General features: G+C 40.4%; 1 protein-coding gene across 4 annotated transcripts in view; it reads left to right on the top strand.

The window, feature by feature from the left end:
* Positions 1-19,948, top strand: part of atp8a1 (ATPase phospholipid transporting 8A1) — a 164,516-nt gene that overhangs the window by 50,545 nt on the left and 94,023 nt on the right. For all 4 annotated transcript variants that reach the window (XM_063000680.1, XM_063000679.1, XM_063000681.1 and 1 more), the window contains 10 exons: positions 1,485-1,530; positions 2,427-2,467; positions 5,342-5,415; positions 8,029-8,098; positions 9,576-9,703; positions 10,695-10,806; positions 11,074-11,239; positions 14,799-14,926; positions 15,998-16,075; positions 17,355-17,443. In XM_063000680.1, coding sequence (XP_062856750.1) covers positions 1,485-1,530; positions 2,427-2,467; positions 5,342-5,415; positions 8,029-8,098; positions 9,576-9,703; positions 10,695-10,806; positions 11,074-11,239; positions 14,799-14,926; positions 15,998-16,075; positions 17,355-17,443 — 932 coding nt within the window. The remainder of the gene's footprint in view (positions 1-1,484; positions 1,531-2,426; positions 2,468-5,341; positions 5,416-8,028; positions 8,099-9,575; positions 9,704-10,694; positions 10,807-11,073; positions 11,240-14,798; positions 14,927-15,997; positions 16,076-17,354; positions 17,444-19,948) is intronic.

Here is a 19,948-nt window from a genome sequence, read left to right as displayed (position 1 = left end):
TACGAGCTCATCTGCAAATGTGACATCAATAACAGTGTTCTCTCCCTGCAAGACAATGGAATGAGAAAGATAGGTAGAGGTAATAGTGTAAGTAATAGTGAAGGGGCGGGTGGGCAAAGAAAGCAAGCAAGTTTCCCAGCACTGCAGTGGTGTCGGAAGGAAGATGAATGGGCTCTGAGAGGGGGGCTCAACTTTTTTACTCTTTTCTTGCGCAGTGAGCAGGGAGACCACGTGATTTGGGGTATTCATTAAGCTCTGCAGTAGCAAGCAGGGGGCTATGACTTCATACCGCTGAGCATCGGGAGAAAGAGAGGGAATAAACGAAAGACCCATGCTCCCATGGCAACCTGTGGTAATTATAAACCTCTCAGACCAGAAAGAGAGGACCAGAAAGGCTCGGACTGAGACCTGGGAGAGCAAAATCTCTACACATCATGATTTGCTTTTATTTCCAGCATGGGTGCTCTGATTCGAATATCTTATAACTTGACCAGTTCTAATCTATGTGCTGTGTACATGCTGCTGCATCTCCATTCTTAATTTCTTAGTATGCATGTATGTACATGTATGTGTATGTACACATGCAATAGATCATCGCTCGTAAATAAAAAGGCAGGGCAATATACATGCATTCACTCACCCACTTGCACTTAAAAAAGGGCAATTAAATATGGCCAATCCACCTTCTGCTTCACCATTCTGCAGAAACTGAATTATGCTTACAGTCATTTTTAAACAAGGCAAGGCACTTTTTGTTTTCATTATAAATAATTATAGTGCTCAGGTGGCACTAATCCACTCCTTCTGAGATCCAGGGTTCGAATCTTAGCGGGCCTTCCAGAGGTGTATTTGTCAGTGTGCTCCTAGGAGGGTTAAGTCAGAGAAGGGGCATTTGTCGTAAAAGCTGTGCCAGAACAGGTATGTGGACCAGAACGATCCACTGTTGGCAACCTCTAAATGCGAGAGCAGCTCAGGCTGTTTTCTCCCTAATTTGCCTAGTGATACTTTAACACTAAATGTGTGTGTTGTTTACAGCACATTTTAAATTTACCTTCAGTTTGACCTTTTATTAGTCTGTGGCATGATTTTTGTATTTGTATTAGTTCTAATAGTAAATTGATGTACATTTAAGTTAGGGAGGAGAGATTGAGGTGGTTTGGGATGACTTTTATTGCTAGCAATTTTTCCCCTCCAGTCATTCACAGGTAACTAAAGGCTAAAATCATTTACTGTACTGACACACGTCAGTGTCCAACCAGCACATAACAATGTACTGAATTTTTGTCTGTAGAATAAAACAGATTTGGCTGCAGATTTACATTACTCATACAATTGAGTAATGTAAATTACTCCCCCCCCCTTGCCCATGCAACAGGTTATGAATGTTATAGAAAAGCAGTGAAAAGCAGTGAGTTTTTGGTTAAACAATTTTGTAAATATTGTTCCTCCATTACTTTTGAGAATTATTATATTCTTTTTTGCAGAAACGTCACAAAGCTGACAATGTTGTAAACAAGAAAGAGACTCACGGTAAGTCATTATATTTCTTTATATAGTCTTTTTATTTGAATTATTCTGTAAAGTTTGTACACACTCAACAAGCCCTTTATTGTATGTCCTGTACCACCCACCACTCCAAAGCGAAAACCCACTAATCTGAGATGTTTCTGCAGCCTGGGTTGGTTTGGGTTGGCTTGGCTTAGCATGCTAGTGACTTAATAGCTAATTTGACATGCTAAAGCAATATTTATTTATTAGGATTTTAATGTTATGTTGGTTATAGCAGTGGTCCCCATGGACCGGAGGGGGCAGGAGGATTTAAAATAGAATAACTATAGAATGGAAAATCAGTGTGAATCCTGACACTGCTTCCACCTAGTGGTGATTGGGGACAATAACACCAGAAGAGTATTGGAAATTTAATTGCTCTTGTAGCGATCTGTAATAATTTATTCTTTCTGTGCGGCCCGATAATAAATGACCCACAGATCGGTACCAGTCCGCGGCCTGGTGGTTGGGGACCACTGGGTTACAGGACTGGATGTTACAAGTTAAACATTATTCAATGGCAAACATCGTCACAGGCAATTGTGTTTCTCCAATTCACCTCACTTGCTGTGAGGCGACAGTGCTACTCACTGAGCCACCACAGCTAAAGCAATAAAACCGAACAAAACTAAATCTGTATCATCATGACAGTGTTTTTGCTTTTCATTAAGAGTCATGATGTGGTCATTTAACTTGTAGCTGTCTGAGTTGTGTCATCATGAAGTGGAAAATGTCTAATCAGAAAATGAATGGGAATGTAATTTTTAAAACCAGAGCTAGTAATAAAATGAGTGATCACTGAGCTATTTAAAAAATGTGTTTACATGGATGATAAAACTCACTCTTACCTTTGGTTTGTTTCTATATCTGTTCCTCAGTGCTGAGAAATGGAGCCTGGGAGATTGTGCATTGGGAGAAGGTACTGTATCAGCAAACGTTGTCCAATATAACACCTGCACCTCGACTAAATGTGCAGAAAGACACTAAACCACTGGTTCTCAACATTATTCACAGCTACACTGCAACAATGCAAAAACAGGCCGCACACATGCATTTCTCTGTAGGAATATGAGGCCTGTAGTGTAGATAAATTCTCTTATGCATTTGGCTGCAATTCTCCTATAGGCCACAGATTGAGAGCTCTTGCTGTATGCAATCCAGATAGAACTGAGTGATAGAAAGCTACCATTATACTGGAGAGGAGAACTGTTTGCACTTGTGTTTCTTCCATTTCACTTTGTGTTTCCCCATTTTTACTCAAGTCACGTCTCTGTAATGAGGCCACAATTGATGCATGTGGTTACCATAGAGGCTAATACAGTCTGAAATATTTCACCCCTCACCTTAACAGGTGTTATAGTGATGAGTATAGAATCAATTGGAACATGTACAGCATGAAGTCTAGAGAAGTTTTTGTCTAGTTCTCATGACAAATGTCCATGTGCACATAATTAGTGTTAGCATAGATTGGTTATTCAAAATTTTAATTAGTAATCAGTTATGGTAAATGTGCTTTATTATTTTGGTTTTTCATGCCACTGGTGGATGAACACGTTTTCCAAAATGGTCATGGTGCACCCAGACCCTCAGACACTCCATGCTATGAGTGCTCTATTGTGCTCAATAATCAAAGTACATTTTTCCATAGTGGGGAAAAATATAAAGATGATGTTGATGGAGTCTTTTATACCCTTGGTTACATTTTAGATCTTTTAACTTCTGCACTTTTTACAGTTTGCTCTTAATTAGAAAGTGTGCCATGTGGTCAGAAAAATCCATTCAGCTTCTTCTCTCACAGTTTTATTATCATTGTTCTGAAGAGTAAAAGCAGAAGGAGAGGAAGGTATCTAAATCTGTTTTTCTGCACTTTACTATTCTGACTATTTGTATTCATGCTGTGGTTTAATCGTTTTACTCTCTAGAGCTGTGCCCCGCATGACATTTCTCCATTAGACCACAAGATGAAACGCTATGAATTGTAAAAATGTAAAATGCTTTCTCTTAGTGTATCCCAGCAGGCCTGTTTACCCAGATTTCACCGTTATTTCACACTATGCCGGCTTCTCTGATCCAGCTCCGGCTGTGTAAAAAAAATTAAATGTTTAGAGGTGTTTATTCTAACAAAGAATACGTTTATTTGCTAATGCGTTCCTGTCTTATGCCACTTTAGGCAGATCCCCTGACTTTAACTGACCAAATTACTGTCACACCATGACAAGTCTACACTCAACTCAAGATCCGACAGTTACCTCACTGTCTTTTTTTTTTTTTTTCAGAATATTGCCATGTTTACATTAATTTTACCGTTCACACAGGGATCAGTATCACGTATGGAGAGTCACTCACTTATCTCTGTTATTCATCATCTCTGTGTAGGTGCCACTGACCAGCCAGCGGAGGCTGAATCCCTTCAGCCCACCCACCCTCTGACATTGCCAATCATGTCTGTGTAGGTGCCCGACCAGCCAATAACAGAGCTGAGATTTGAACTTCAGAGCTCGAGATCTCAACAGTTGTGGCCTAGCATGCTTGACCGCAGGGCCACACGAGACTGCCAAGTGGTTACTGTTGACCCCCTGAACAGGGACCCTTCACCCAAACCCAAAGCGTCTGACAAATGCCAGAAATGTCCATGTAAGCTCCCATGTCCAATATTAAACCCCTGCAACTAATTCAAAATGCAGCTGTCTGCCTGGTTTTCAACCAACCTAAACGCTGCCACATCACCCCACTCCTGCGTTCTCTTTACTGGCATCCTGTATCTGCACACATCCAGTTTAAAACACTGATGCTCGCCTACAAAGCCAAAAATAGACCAGACCGAAGCTACCTTAGAAAACCTGTACCACGCAACCTTCGAGCCACTAGTATTGCTCGTCTTGATCCTCCATCCAGGGCTAAAGGAAGACAAGCATCAAGGCTCTTTTCTATACTAGCACCCAAGTGATCTCTTAGTACAGTGGTGCTATGAATTTGCGGTACATTGTGTAAAAGTTTCCTAATTCACACTGTAACCACACTAGCTGCCAGATCCTCTAGCTTCAAAATTCTGATATTTGGAACACCATTTCTCAGAGGCCAGGGGAATTTACCGTGACTGTGTGAACTGATAACTAGTTTGTTTCTTACAGGTAGTGGTGGGGGATATAATTAAAGTAAATGGCAAAGATTATGTTCCTGCAGACACAGTACTACTGTCCTCCAGGTAGAGATGTCCATATTGCTGCTGATTTGAGCTGAAACCTGCCCACTTGTTGCTACTTTCTTGTGTCCAAACCCCCTCAAACAGAACTGAGGCGTACTTCAGTGCAAATAATTTACAATGAAGATATATTGCTATACAGATTCCATTAGTTTCAATTCATTTGCAGTTGGTTTGTGATGAGAATGTGTCATTACTCCACTGCTAAATGCCACAGTTCTTTCAGAGGGTGTTTTGCATTTTCAAAATCCATTTGTACCAGGTTTACAGCAGTGTGCCAATTGTGTTTGATTTACTTCCAGAACAGTTTTATTTGTTATACCTGTTATAGACCTGGTACAGGTGGCTTTTGAGTGCTAAACATGAGACTTTGTGTTTTTTCCTCTGTAGAAATTAAACGTCTGTTTGTGTCTTTCTTCTCTGTTTGGTTGTCTGTGCTTTAATCCCCAACCCTTTGTTTTTTTTTTCATTAATTACCCTAATCCTAAACCCCAACACCAATTCTCTATCCTCCATTCCTTTTTATTCAATTACCTCCACCTACGCTTTACTCTTCTCCCTTTTGTTGCTGGGACGGTTGCATAATTGAAGGTGGCAGTAGGGGAGGTAGTCCGAGCCTCGAACGAAGATCACCTCCCAGCCGACCTCATCATACTCTCATCCAGGTCAGAAACGGCACCGGGTTGCATGAGGAATGGAGGGGAGGGGGCTAAGCACTGCACAGGTGGAGGGATGCTGTCGGTTTGACTTTGTCTTTTAACTTTTGACCTTGAGCTTCTCGTCATAGCCATAGCTGATTCATCACTGAGCTAATGATAGTTGGTTCAGATTTAGGCAATATTACTAACACAAGTTCTAGGTTTTTGTTTTTAAGTAATCAGATTAAAATCCTTATACAAGTCCTAATATAAGTCCTGATCCTGTGTTATAATAGTTTATTTTATGGGGCGCCCAGGTGGCACAGCGGGATAATGCGCTAGCACACCAGTGATGAGATTCTGAGCTCCCGATTTCGAATCTCGGCTCTGCTATCGGTATGCTGGGCGCCCTCTAGCAGGCACAATTGCCTAGTGCCTATAAAAGACAAAATTGACCTTTAGTCTGCTGGGTGGGAAAAGACTGGACTAATAAGGGGTGGGGTTATCAATGCTGTGTGTCACACATTTGAGGGAGTGTGTGTCAGATGAATATACACCCTCCTCAGACGCCACTGCTCAGCAGCGGATTGGCTTTGCTAAATTGAAAGAAAAATGTGGAAAAATGCATTTAAAAAAATTTATTTAATGAAGACACCTTAAAAGTTAGAACAGAGCGCTTTACTAAAATACATTTAAAAAAGCTCTTGTCGAGTGGTTTTGAAAATGTGTTGATGCATGGGTGGAGCACTCGCACTGCATGCTGTCACACTGCTACAGCCAGCTTAACACTGTATAATAAAGCTGTGTAATTTTGCTGTTACAGAAATAAGAAAAAAACAGGAGGTTATATATTAAAATTAGAAAAGAATGCATTATAGGATCTACTCACTGGTGGCTGATTTAGTGCTACTGCAACTAAACAGTTGCTGCTTTGACATTGCCAGTAATTTTGAACCATGATATTAGCTCAGTACTTCTGTGTTTAAGGCTTTACTTTTGCATTCTTTATCGACTCCTCATCTGTGTACTGTGTTCTTCTATGTTGCATGTAATACCATGTGATTGAATAGAAGCAGCTCAATGCATGACTTCACCACAAAGATGTCAGCATTGCAAAATTTCTACTTTACAAGTGAAAGTAAAAGTAAACTAATTAAAATCATAAAAAAATCCTTCTGATTCATGTAATATTCCTGGAGTTTCCCTCTTTATCTCCCAATCTAATCATTTCCAAATCCCAATTGTGATTCCACAGTTTTTATCTGATTAAGGAGAGCCAGATCACCCCATGCCCCCTCTGACGTGTTAGTGCTGGGTTCCCACACATGCTGTATCGTGTATAGAGAGTCACGCTAAGCTCCACACGATCCTCCCACACACACAAATCTTGGTGATCACAAATCTCAGCAGCAGGAGTCGACCTTCCCTCCCTCAAACGCGGCCAACTGTGTTTGTGTGAACGCCCAATGCTGAGATTCTAATTCGATGCCCCACCCCAAGGCCACTGAAGTAAATTTTGAAGGAATAGTAGAGGTTTTTGCTGGATGACATCTTTTTCATGATTTGCTTGCATTTAGCTGTTTCATTAGCCCAAACAATTTATTAATAATTTGCACATTAATTGTGACCAGCATAAATACTAACATGTTTGCTAGTTGCCCTACACAGTATAGCATGGTTTTGTATGTTATAAATATGTGAAATTGTATGATCAATTTTATGCCATGGCCATAGGCAATCCTTGTTTGTAATTGCCTGGCAGGTGTGTTAATTCCTCCTAACTGAAGTTGATCCGGTCAAAATCTCAGTTGTAAATCAATGCTTTTGACTGAATGTCCTGTCTCAGCGAAGTAAAATCATTACGCCTAAATATTACTTTTTATCATACCTAGACGTCAAACCACTAAAACAAGAACAAAATTGTTTCGATTTCAACACCAGGTTGTTTTTTTTTCTGTTTGGAGAGCACTAAACTTGAGATTAATCAATAGAAACACAAACGTAACAGAAACGCAGCAGGAAGTAATTACCAGAGGCAGAATCAATACTGTAGAATTGGAGACGCATGGGAAAGAAACCCAGCACAATTAACAAAGTGAAACGCGATTTAGTAGCAGATTCTTGAATTGGCATGTCTAAGTGCAGTGTTAATTGTAGCAGGGCTTCATCAGTAGCATTTGTTGTTTGATTTGTTCAGTTTGGCCTTTTACATATTTAGTTTACTGTTTGTGATGCAAGTAGCAATAATAAAAGTTGAAATAAAGCCTAAATACAGTGTTGTAAAGCTGATGTGTAACTATATCAACCACCAAGTTGATGAAGTATTTTAGTTTTCCCCTAAAAGCAAAAAGTTTAGTATTTAAATAATTATGTTATGATGGCAAAAGTGTAAAAGCGCAATTATTAATGGTTGCTATGTGGCCATGGTATTAGAGCAGTAACACTCTTGACCTACCTTGTTACAAGAAAAGAAATGTTTTTTGTTGTAGCTTTGTCTGTTATGTTCTTATTACAGGACAGTTTATTGTAACATTTATATAATATCTTTATATATAATTATCTTAGTTGCATTATAATATGCTGAGAAACCTTGATTTTTGTTTTAATTTCTGAGTAATTCTACCACTTGCTACATTTCAGTGAACCTCAAGGAATGTGTTATATAGAAACCTCCAACCTGGATGGAGAAACCAATCTTAAAATCAGACAAGTAAGTATTTTTACTTTCTGTTCGTAGCATTTTACTGCACTGTGATTTACAGATTCATCATTAATGCCAATAGAATGTTTAGCATCTGCATTAAAGCTGCACGCTGATGTAATTCTATAATCGTTTAGCCAGTTTAGAAGGAAAATAGTTTTACTGTGCATCATATTTAAATAGCAGCAGAACAGACTTGGCCTAATTCTTTAAAGTACTACAGTATTAAATCTTGAATTATGTGGATGCTTAGTTATTTTAGGGTATTAATGATTTTGATTAGGAAATAAAACTGAGTGCAAGGCGGAAATACACTCAGGAACTCCTGGTTTGTAATGCATATTAAAAATGCGTATTATAGACGCAAGTTAGGACCGCTCCTGCGACCACTCACTAAAAAGTGTTAAAATTAGCAACTGTTCAGCTTATTGCTTATAAAAATCTCCCAGTTAACGTAAATTTTTTTGATGGAATATGGACAAGTGAGGAAATACACTCTGGACAGGCCACCAGTCCAGTGCAGAGCATCACACAGTTGTAAATTCACGTGCTCACGCCAAAAGGGGCAATTTGAAGCAGCCAGATCTTTCACTGCATTTTGGAAGGTTAGAGGAAATCCAACTATCCCAGTTAAAATCTATGTGGACACAGGAATAACAATCCAGAGTCTTCACAGTCTGACCGGTGTTGAAATTCTAATCCAGTTTTCAGGACCCATCATACACGTATAGCTGTCACCTTGCTGCACCTAAACGTACTGTTTTCTAATTAACTGAGTAAACATGGCAACGGAATATATTACCAGATTAAATATCTGCAAACAAGCAATATTCAAGGTAATCTCACTTTATGCCAATGGCATTAGTTGTGCTGCAAAAGACTAACACAAACACGAGCTGCTACTAAGATATTTAAACACTCTTACTACCACGCACCCTTGCTTACACTGCACCAAAATATGCAGCTCTGGAATTGGCCTTTCTGCCCACATGAAGACCCACAGATACTTGATGAATCACAGAACTTTGAATATTTACCACTGATCATGGTTGGTTAGATAGATAGATAGATAGATAGGTAGGTAGGTGGATAGACGGATAGACTGATAGATAGACAAATACTTTATTGATCCCGATTAATTGTGTGGCCATAATTTCCATTATGATTCATTTGAACAACTGTGTTATTTTGATCAGTGTTGCAGCAGGCTTGGTTTTACTGGGAAACATTGGGCAGAATGCAGGAGTTTCCTTGGACAGGGCTTTGGCCTCCCGAATACATAGCAAATCATTAAGATTCAAACCTAGATCTCAGCAGTAGTGGGCAGGCAAAATAGGCTGCTCTGCCAACTGAGCACCCCATCATGATCAGCTAATTTGTATTAATTTATAGTACATCATTTTTTCCTCTGTATCTTTACTTCTCCATTGGAACATAATACATGCTTTAATTAATTAATTTATTTATTTTTGCTTACTGTTTCTAGGGCCTGCAAATTACCTCTGAGATAAAGGACATTGACAGTCTAATGCGCCTGTCTGGTCGTATGGAGTGTGAAAGCCCAAACAGACATCTGTACGAGTTTGTAGGCAATATCCGTCTAGATGGACACAGGTAAAGGGTGCAGGGGAACACTGGGTGCAGTAATTTATTTTCCACAGCTGTGAAATGTATTTCATTTAGCTGAATTATTAATGAAGCAGGATCAGATTTAAAGCAGGGGTGTAATTAGATCAAATATTAATGATTGAAAGTTTTCCACATCCTGGAATTTCTATGTTCTGAAGGTGTGGTTCAGGTTCTAAATTCCAAAACAAATCACCTGCAGTTCTCTCTCCATGCAGTGACAGTTACTTGTACTGTAGCTTTCAGGTTTTTGCTGATGGTATGAATTTGCCACATATTACAGCTAGTTGTATTGCATCTTTTTTCAATGAATTCTGCTTCTCTGAAAGCTATGCTACACAAGCATCATAAATGATTCAAGTTTACACTAGATGAAGTAACCTTTCGGCCTGAAGGAACTATTTGTAGTTTCCACTTGCAGATTATCACACCAGTTGTACAGACAATAATGTTTTAGGTGTTTGTGATACTGTAGCTTTTTTCATTTATGTGTTTTTTTTAATACTTTTGTTAAATAAATGTTAATTGTTTTGTCCCTAATTGTTAAATAAATTCTTACCAAACAAAATAGCAGCATTGTTTATAATAAAAAAAGAAAATATTAATATGAAGTAGTTTTTAGTAGTTTTTAAATCAAATCTTAAGTCTGGGCAGAACAATTTTCAAATCCTCAGATGACACTGCATGAGAAACTGTCAAGATATTGTGCTAAATATACCCACGTGAGTATCTGGAGTATTTCAGTTAACCATTGCTCCTTAATACAGTCCACCGCTGCAAGAAATTCAACCTGAAACTTAAGCCAAACTTCAATTCTGGTTCTCTGACCCGAGCTCATCTCAGCTCATGAATGGAAAGACAGTGAAAACGTGTGCTGTGGTGTTATCGGTACAGTTTGTGAAATATGAAGTACTAGTCTGTCATCCTCTTTGTCACCCTGCTGTATGGTTATAATAACTTCATGTATTTCTTTATCCAGCACAGTACCACTGGGTCCAGATCAGATCCTCCTGAGAGGGGCTCAGCTGAGAAACACTCAGTGGGTACACGGCATCGTGGTCTACACAGGGCACGACACCAAGCTCATGCAGGTGAGTTTACTACTGAGAGACTCAAAAGAAGTCACCTGGAGAAATTATATTAAATTATAGACTTCATACTGAAGCCTTAAGGTGAAAGGTCATTTCATTTCCATCAACTGCTTCATCCTGGTTGTGGTCCTGGTGGGTCCGGTTTCACCAGGGAACACATGATTCACATGATGATTTTAAATTGAAAATATTGAATATAGGGAGAAGTTAATGTTATTATTGCTTTAGTTGTACAATTTCCAAACAGCTTGTTTGTATGTTTTACAGAACTCCACCCGTCCTCCTCTGAAGCTGTCCAACGTGGAGCGCATTACCAACTTTCAGATCCTGGCCCTGTTCGGTTGTCTGCTGACCATCTCTCTGGTGTGCTCTATCGGACAGACAATCTGGAAGTACCAGTACGGCAATGACGCCTGGTACATGGACCTCAACTGTAAGCGTCCTTCCAATCACCCTTTTCATGCAGTACCGCCCTCCTGTCTGTGTCAGCTTGCTCATTCGTTGGTTTTAATTTACATGCGTTAATGTGTTTCGTTGAGCTTGCTCTGTGTAAACAAATATGCATTGCGGCGCAAGTGAATATTTGTAAAGAAACGTGGGAAAACCTCGTATTTCCCTGTTAGATTAATTTGTTGACATGCATACACGTGTACATGTGACTTGGATGTGGAAATGGTTGAGTATCACAACGCTGCTGAAATTTCCCTTCTCTGTTTCCTTTCTAACATTCTGTTTGATTTGTTTTGTTTTTCTTTGTTGTTGTCATTGTTTTAACAGCTCCAGGTAACAACCATTTAAAAGCCCTGGCCATGCGTGAATCAGCCCTCCTTACTAATCCCTAGCTGAGGCTCAGGCTTTGCTGAGCAAACCCAGGCCGTTATGTGCTTGCCCTACTTTGTCAGGGCGATCGCAGAGGATGGCACACACCAGGGATCCAGTGATAGGTTTTATCCCCTCCAGCTCTGTGACTGTATAGACTTTCCTAGTGCCTGATCTCAGCCATGTTTCCCCCTCCACTTTCATTCTGGTGACGTGTTAAGCTCTCTGCAAGTACCACACCTGAGCTCTCATTCACACATTTACAAACGCTCTACCTTCCTCATGCACAGCAGATGCAGCCACTGCTCATTAAACATTTTGTATTCGGAATACGTTTTCCTGCTAAGCGAGGGCGCATTGGCGATCAACCGTGACATTTTCGAAATGCCTCACCCTCTGTGCCCTCCTGCTGCAGCTGCTGCTTCTTTGCTTTGCTGTCTTTTGTTTCAGTGCTGCTGACAGACCTGCTAGATGCGCTCTGTTACTAATGCAGCTTAAATTTGAATCGGGATGCTAAAATTGGCTGGAAATGTACTGAAAATCTTTTTTTAAATGATAATTGAGCCGCTCAGGTGGCGCAGCGGTAAAAAGAAACGCGCTGCAACCAGGGCTGGATTCTGAGAAGCGTCGTATCGAATCCAGCCTTGCTTTACCGGTTCGAAGCTGAGTGGCTATATGAGCAACGATTGGCCGGTTGCTCATGTGGGGGGTGGGACAAAGAACCGGATGTGGGTCTCTCTCTGTCAGAATGCGATTGCGTTCTCTGCCGGCTGATTGGAGGCGCTTACACAGCGATGGGAGGGGGTGCCCTTAGGGTGTGTCTCTCCGCATGCAACGCTAGGTGGCGCCAAACTCGTCAATGTGTGGGTGGCAAAGATGCATCTGGCTGCTGCTCGTGTTTCGGAGGGGATACGGGTTAGCTTCAATCACCTCCGTCAGGGCAGGGTTCGGCATAGACAGAGAGGAAGCACGATGCTAATTGAACAATTGGATGCGCTAGAAGGGGAGAAAAAGGGGTAAAAAAAAAAAAAAAAAAGATAATTGATGGTCTACCTGGGAAACAACAGGAATATACGTACATATATACACATGTATGTAAATATATAAATGAAGATAATCACACACAATCCATTAGGCACTTGCACATTGAGTAACAAGTCACCATAATCATTACAATTTGTTTCTCTGGGCCTGTTTAAAAAAGGTTTGTTGGTGTCCAATTTAATTTTGGCATGTTTTATGACCTACACACTTCCCACTACATTACACAGTGGAAATAATAGTCATTGTCTTCTGTCTGTTACCCAGCACAGACTTGCCATTCAGATTTGCAGCACTGCCTAATGCAGTTAACTCAAAAATCTTAATGCTATGAATTCATCCTAGATCATAGGACTTTTTTTTTTAGAAGAGAACAGTGAGGTCATAATTCAGGCCTCTGTCTGGAGATTGTTTTCCTCTAAAGGAGTGAGACTTGGTCGAATGTTGTTTTGTGTTTTTTTTAAAAAGAGAGGGGTGACATTTCATCATTATATTATTATATCATATAAGAACCACTTATACCAGAACTTCCATGTACCCGGTCACTTCATCTCAGGTCGGAAGAAAACATAAGCTATGCAATTATTTATTGTGAATTATTAATAATTTATTCGACATTTGACCCCTTGTGTTCGTCTCAGGCCACCTCCTAACAACCCTGTCCTGATTTATGCAGTAGGGCCTGGGAGACCTGCTTAGTCTCATGTAATATGCATTCATGCCACATGCAACAGCAGCCCCCAGCCTGCAAAACTAACAGGTTGCAATTTTTGCAGCACCACAGGCCAACAGTGCTGACGGGTGTCTTTAGAAGTGCTGACCCAGCAGTGCATTTTCTTTACCTTTCACTGCCATCACTGGTGCAGTGCCACGTCTTGCTGGAGCGTTCCTGCTGCAGCTAGAGCTTTGGCTGCTCCATGCAACGGTGGTTTTTATTTCCCGTTGGGGTGACGCAAGACTCTTGCTTGCATGTCTGGTGTTATGAGCATGTTGTGCAGTGAAGTGCTATAGATCTGGTTTCAATATACTGTATAATCGATAATTAATCAATTAAGTCATGCACTGATTTGCCTCAGCAGTGCTGGCAGATGATGTGAGAAATAAGAGATAAGATAGACTTTGTCATTGTAGTTATACAACTAAACTTTGTTTGGTAGCTCTCAGTGAGACCCCTATTGATTGTGTTTGAGTTGAAAAATGTGAAAGTGTCCTTTTATTTAATTCTCCTTTGTCAAATATGTTCATGTTTGAAGTGATATTGTTTGTTCATTTATAAATCTATATTTCAACCATTCAAATCACCAATGTGCTTAAACAATCACAAATGTCACCACTCTCTTTTTCCCTTCTTGCAGGGAGTGTGCTTTGGTTGAGTCCCTCTCCTTTGCATCACAACACCTGAACTGGCCATGTTCCCACCTACCAACACCCCCCCTCTTCCCCAGTAGTCATCTCTCTCCCACTGTGTTCAAAGTCAGCCTCCATAGCAGTAGTGTCCATCATTACCCACCTCTTACTTAGTGTCCATACTGAATGTGTTTTGTGCCATGGGTAACGACTCCCTCTCCTATCTGCTCTGAATTGGGTTGTACACCCAACCCTGTACACAGAACAGGTAATTCTCATCCATTTTACGGTTGGTTTGACACGTCAGCCCCGTCGGTGCAGCCTCGTGTTAACTCAGCTTGGTTTACGGTGGGATTTGAGATGGGAGAAGCCTCGGTCCTTTTCACCCCAGTGGTTTGTGGAAGCCATTGCTTGGACTCTGCTCGTTCTAAAAGCTGCTGCAATGACGTCACCGCCTGTGTTTTGAAGGCCGGCTAACTCAATTATGGGGGAGATCATCAAAGGAGGTGTAAATTCTAGGCCAGAGGCTGATGGGAGAGGACGGGTGGGGAGGAGTGTGTGTTATCTCAGCTAATGGCACAGCGTTTGGACAATGTTCTGCTGTGCAAGCGTAACGTTGTGGAAACGATGCCCATTAGATGGGGTGAGCTTCTGGCACTGTTGCTTTTTTTGCTTTCCCTTAACACACATTTCCTGGCTATCTGCACTGATTGTATGTTTTTTATTGCCCCTCCTTCCTTTTTGTATTTTTTTCTTCCCCGTTATTTATTTCTGGATTGCTTCAGATGGTGGAGCAGCAAACTTTGGGCTCAACTTCCTTACCTTTATCATCCTGTTCAACAACTTGATTCCTATTAGCCTGCTGGTGACACTGGAGGTCATCAAGTTCATTCAGGCCTACTTTATTAACTGGGTAAGTATGATGTCATACATGTACCTTAATCATTATTTTAAGATCTACATTTGCAGGAATGTTTGTCAACAGTTTGGACTGATGGGATATGTGCTTTTTTCACTGAGTGACTTTGATAAGGGCTAAATCCTTATGGCCAGACGGCTCGGTTTGAAGTATCTCCGAAACATCAAGGGGTACTTACAGGCAGCAGTGGTATGCAAATACTGTATATTTATAGGAAAGCATACTTCACTCGAACAATTGATCAAAGACAAGGTAAAGAAAACACTAGTAAACATTAGTAAATACATTTTGGTGCTCAGTCTGGAGGAGAACATGCAAACTCCACACAGAATGGACCTGGACCGCTCCACCTGGGAATCGAACACAGGACCTTCTTGCTGTGCGAAGTATTGGGAAGAAGCTCAATATTAAATGGTGTAAATGATTGTTATTCTTTTAATATTAACTATAAATCGAATGTAAAAGAAAAAACACATTTGGTTTGCAGTCTGACCACATAAAGCAGTGTCAGGTTATTTATTGCAACCCGAGTGACTGCTCTGAAAGCGAAAAGTGCCTCAGTCCAGAAATACTCGGCATGATTGATGCTGGATCCAATACAGTCCCTGTGTGCATTAAGAACCTTAAATAAGAAAGCGGTGTAACATCCCAGGACCAGGAGTCACTGGGTCAAACAGCCTCATCTCACACCTTTTTTACCATCCTCTAAAAGTACTACAGAGCAGCTACGTACATGCTAGACATAGCAGAGGAGACTGTTAATGCACTAACATTCAAGCTTCATACTGGCCTGTTTGTTAATAAATCTGCTTATTGTAATCCACACACTACTGTCAAATCTTTAGGGCTTTAGGAAGCAACAGAAATCAAAACGCAGCTTTGTAAAGGTGACAACTGGATTTAGGTTAAGGAACACAGCAGCCCCAGTTTCTATTTTTAAAATTCCCCAGAACACTTGGACTTTTTCTAGTCCTTTTACTTTAATAAAAAGATGTAAAAATTGTCAATATCTGTCGTACAAAAACAATCTTGCAGAGTTTGTTTCTCTTAAATGATCTGTTTTAGGACACTGACATGCTGTTTGAAGCCACCAACACTCCAGCCATGGCTCGAACATCCAACCTGAATGAAGAACTGGGCCAGGTATCGCTAACAGTTTGTACACCAAAGAGCTGATTCAAGTCTAGTGCAAACTACACAACTTTCATTAACCTCTGTGCCAATCTCTTCATGACCTTATGGTGTTATTTGATCATGGGTTAGATCACTGCATACAGCATGATGGTGCAGTTCTCATATTTAGACGATGGGATGTTGCAGAATATCATGTTGTATGGTGCAGTTATTGGGGAAGGGGAAGTTTATACAACAGAAAGGAAGTTGTAAACAGTTCATTGTGGTACAAGGGGATTTAGTTAGACAAAGTACGAAATCAGCGAGTCTTTACAAGGTATTGGTTGACAGCATTGGTAAGTACTTTTATCAGTATCATAAAACAACTGTAGAAAAAATCATTAATTTTGTTACAAGTACAGCTATTTAACTTGTTTAAACAAACTCATGAGAAATAAAGAAACCTCAGTATATAACTTTCACATCCATAAACAGTGCTGTGCTGCATTTAAATTTTGCATTGCATTTAAATTCTATTTAATTTTGCAAGGACCACTGTACCTAAGACACGCCCCCTCCGACTTGCGTAGTAGGCAACCGCTTCTATTCACCTGCAAGGCAAGTTTACACAGAGATCATTTTTGCTTACAGAGTCACACACTGCTGTCCGCCATCAACCAGCCAGCAGAGGTCGTAATTGCATCAGTTATGGCGTCTTGACTTCGCCTTACCTCCCCCCATGTATAAACAACAGCCAATCGTTGTTCGTGTAGCCGCCCAGCCCAGCCAGATGGCAGAGCTGAGGTTCTTATCGACGAGTTTGCAATCTCTTCAACCTGCCCAACCTCTGACTGGCCGATTGCAGAGCTGAGATTTAAATTCAAAAGCTTGAGGTCTCAGCGGTGGTGGGCTGGCGCAAAAGGGGTTTTGTGCATGTTAATTATTTAATATTAATTATTTAATATTAGACAACACAACAGCTGTTAATGTACGAGGTAAACTGTATTCTAAGGGACCTGCTGCCGTTCTACCTTCTGCCATCCTTATCGGCTGTTGCTCATAGAGATAACAGAATTAGAGCTTTGATACATGTTCACCGATAATGGGAATCATCTCACTAAAAAGCTGATACTAATCCAGCACCTGTGATGAACCTGAGCAAACTTGTGCCAGTCATCGAAACGTACTTGTTTAATATGGCATAGTGCAGTCAGGCTTAATATGGCATAGTGTGTGATGTTCATAATAGTGCCTTTCGAAAGTCTTTTGGCTGTGTCTCATATTTTCTGGTCTTTATTTGTAACTACAGGTGAAGTACATCTTTTCAGACAAAACGGGAACACTGACCTGCAATGTGATGCAGTTTAAGAAGTGTACCATCGCTGGCGTGGCTTATGGGTAAGACTTGTTCTATTCTACACACATATGCAAAACACATCGGTCTAGCATCAGTATGAAGTACTACCCTCTAATCCTGCGCTATATTTAGCACAAATCTCACTCTATATTTCTTCTATAAATACACACGCAGCCTTTTACTCCGAGTTGTTTGGTGTTGAGATTCATTTTCTCTTTGGAGAACGAAGAGCAGTCTGTGCTGTCCTGATCTATTTTAGGATGGTGTTGGATGCACTGCAGTAGACTCCGGTGTGTTAGTGTGAGAGCAGCACTGGGTGAAGGTGTTGTACCCAGCTGAGCTTGTGGGTTTAGTTGCACATTTGTGCGTCAATGCATGTTTATGGAAGCGACTCTGCTGACTTTTCTTGGGCAGCAGAGAACTGTGTGTGAGCAGCAAACGTGTGAATGTTTTCATCAGCATGCACAGTGTGAGACAGATTTAAAAAAAACAATGGCTTTTATTTCCCAGTCATCTTCTCAGCTCCTATCTCCCCCGCACAACTGAGATGATGCTTATTATAAGCACTGAATGCTCAAAGGCTATATAGAGGCCAGGAAACCTGCAGTCTAGAGGATCAGAGATGGGTAAAATGTTACAATTCACTAGAAAATGTGCACAGAGACGAGCGGTAAATGTCTTGCCTATATTTATGTTCTGCACATAATCGACCCCCCACTTTTACTTTTCTTCCCCTAATTTTTCCTCCCAATCTAGTTGTATCCGAATAAACCGATTGCGTTACGCTTCCTCTGATGCTGACCTGCACTCCTGACAGAGTTGTGATTGCATCTTTTCACCTGCATGAGTTCATATGTGAATTAGTTTTGCGCATGGAGAGCCACACCCTGATCATGATCCCATGATCCCTCGTCTCTGTGCAGGCGCCATCGATCAGCCAGCAGAGGTCATAATTGCATCAGTTATGCGGAATCTCCTCTGGCACCCTCCCTACGAACAAGCCGATCATTGTTCACATAGGCGCCCAGCTTGCCAGTAGCAGAGCTGAGATTCGACCTCACGAGTTCGAGATGTCATATCTCGTGTGTTCTTATAGACATCTTTGGTGTTCTGCAAAAATGCACTGAAGTCATCAATTTTAGTATGAATGATGTGTTGCCAGATCATACACACTGATTTGAAATAAACACAAACTAGCATTAATGACTGACTCACACTTTTTTCGCAAAGAGGCATTATATTAGCATCACACTATATGGACAAAAGTATTGGGACACCTTTTCTAATGTTTGAATTCATGTATTTCAGTCACAACAATTGCTAACAGGTATAATAAATCAATTATATAAAGGAAATCGTATGCTTCCCACTTTGCAGCAACAGTTTAGGGTAGACCCTTCTCTGTACCAGCATGACTGTTTCCCTGTGCACAAAGCAAGATCTATAAAGACATGAAGAAAAGCTTGGTTTAAAGAAACCTCAGCCTCACTGACTGGCTTTGGGATGAACCAGAACATCACTTGAGGCTTCTTTGACCCACATCAGTGCCCAGTTATACAAATGCTCTTTTGACTGAATGGGCACAAATTCCTACAGACATACTGCAAAATCTTGTGAGAAGCCTTCTCAGATGAGTGACGGCTGTTATAGCTGAAAATATTACATATGTCACTCCATTTTAGTACTATTTGTTTTTAAAATGGGATGTCCAACATGCTCATGGTCAGGTGTCCAAATGCTTATGGCCATATAGTGTATCACACAGCCCGTTGTTGAATGTTTTATTACTTAACTTTGTTACGGAAGAGCTGTATTAGATACGTGAGGCCTTTACTCACTGGATGAATTGACAAAAAGGTCAATTTTTCTAATAAGTGTTTTAATAAATAACCTGTTTCCCCACACAGTTGGTTAGCAGTGACTTTTGTCAAGAGACATATCAATTTCAAATTAGTGTAGCATTTAAAAAGAAACACAGAAGTCATGTTTTTTCTTTTAAGATCTCAAGAATCAGTGGGAAAAAATGAGGGGGTTTTGTGCGTGTTGCAAATATCAGTGCCTGTTATGTAATAAATATGCACCAATTATTTTTCTTTTTAGTTTTAATTTTTGTTGCTTTCAGTTTTTGCATGTACAAATAAAATAATTCAATAAATGTAAGACAAAACGGTTCATAAACAAGATAGACTGTATTCCAAGAGACCAGTGATAGAGGTCATCATTCTACATGCTGCTGTTCTGATATTTACTTTTCATGCTCTGATTGGCTGTTGCTAATAGAGATAATAGAATTGCAGCTTTGGTGACTGTTCTGCGATACTGGGAATCACAGCTTTTATTCACTTTTAGGGATTTAGTGACATCATTTGTAATACATTACAGGTCATGAAATGCAGTAATTACAGAGTCTTCTTGTTTTTCTTATTAGCTTGTTGGTTCACTTAGATGCTTAATTCCTAATTGAATTTTAATTTTGAATTTCTGTGGGGAAATATTTGGGAAATTTACTTTCAGAACCAGAGCTACTAAAACAGTTGGTGTTCACA

The sequence above is a fragment of the Trichomycterus rosablanca genome, chromosome 8 (assembly GCF_030014385.1).
Source record: "Trichomycterus rosablanca isolate fTriRos1 chromosome 8, fTriRos1.hap1, whole genome shotgun sequence".
NCBI classification, from domain to species: domain Eukaryota; kingdom Metazoa; phylum Chordata; class Actinopteri; order Siluriformes; family Trichomycteridae; genus Trichomycterus; species Trichomycterus rosablanca.
This window is presented reverse-complemented; position numbering and strand designations above follow the sequence as displayed.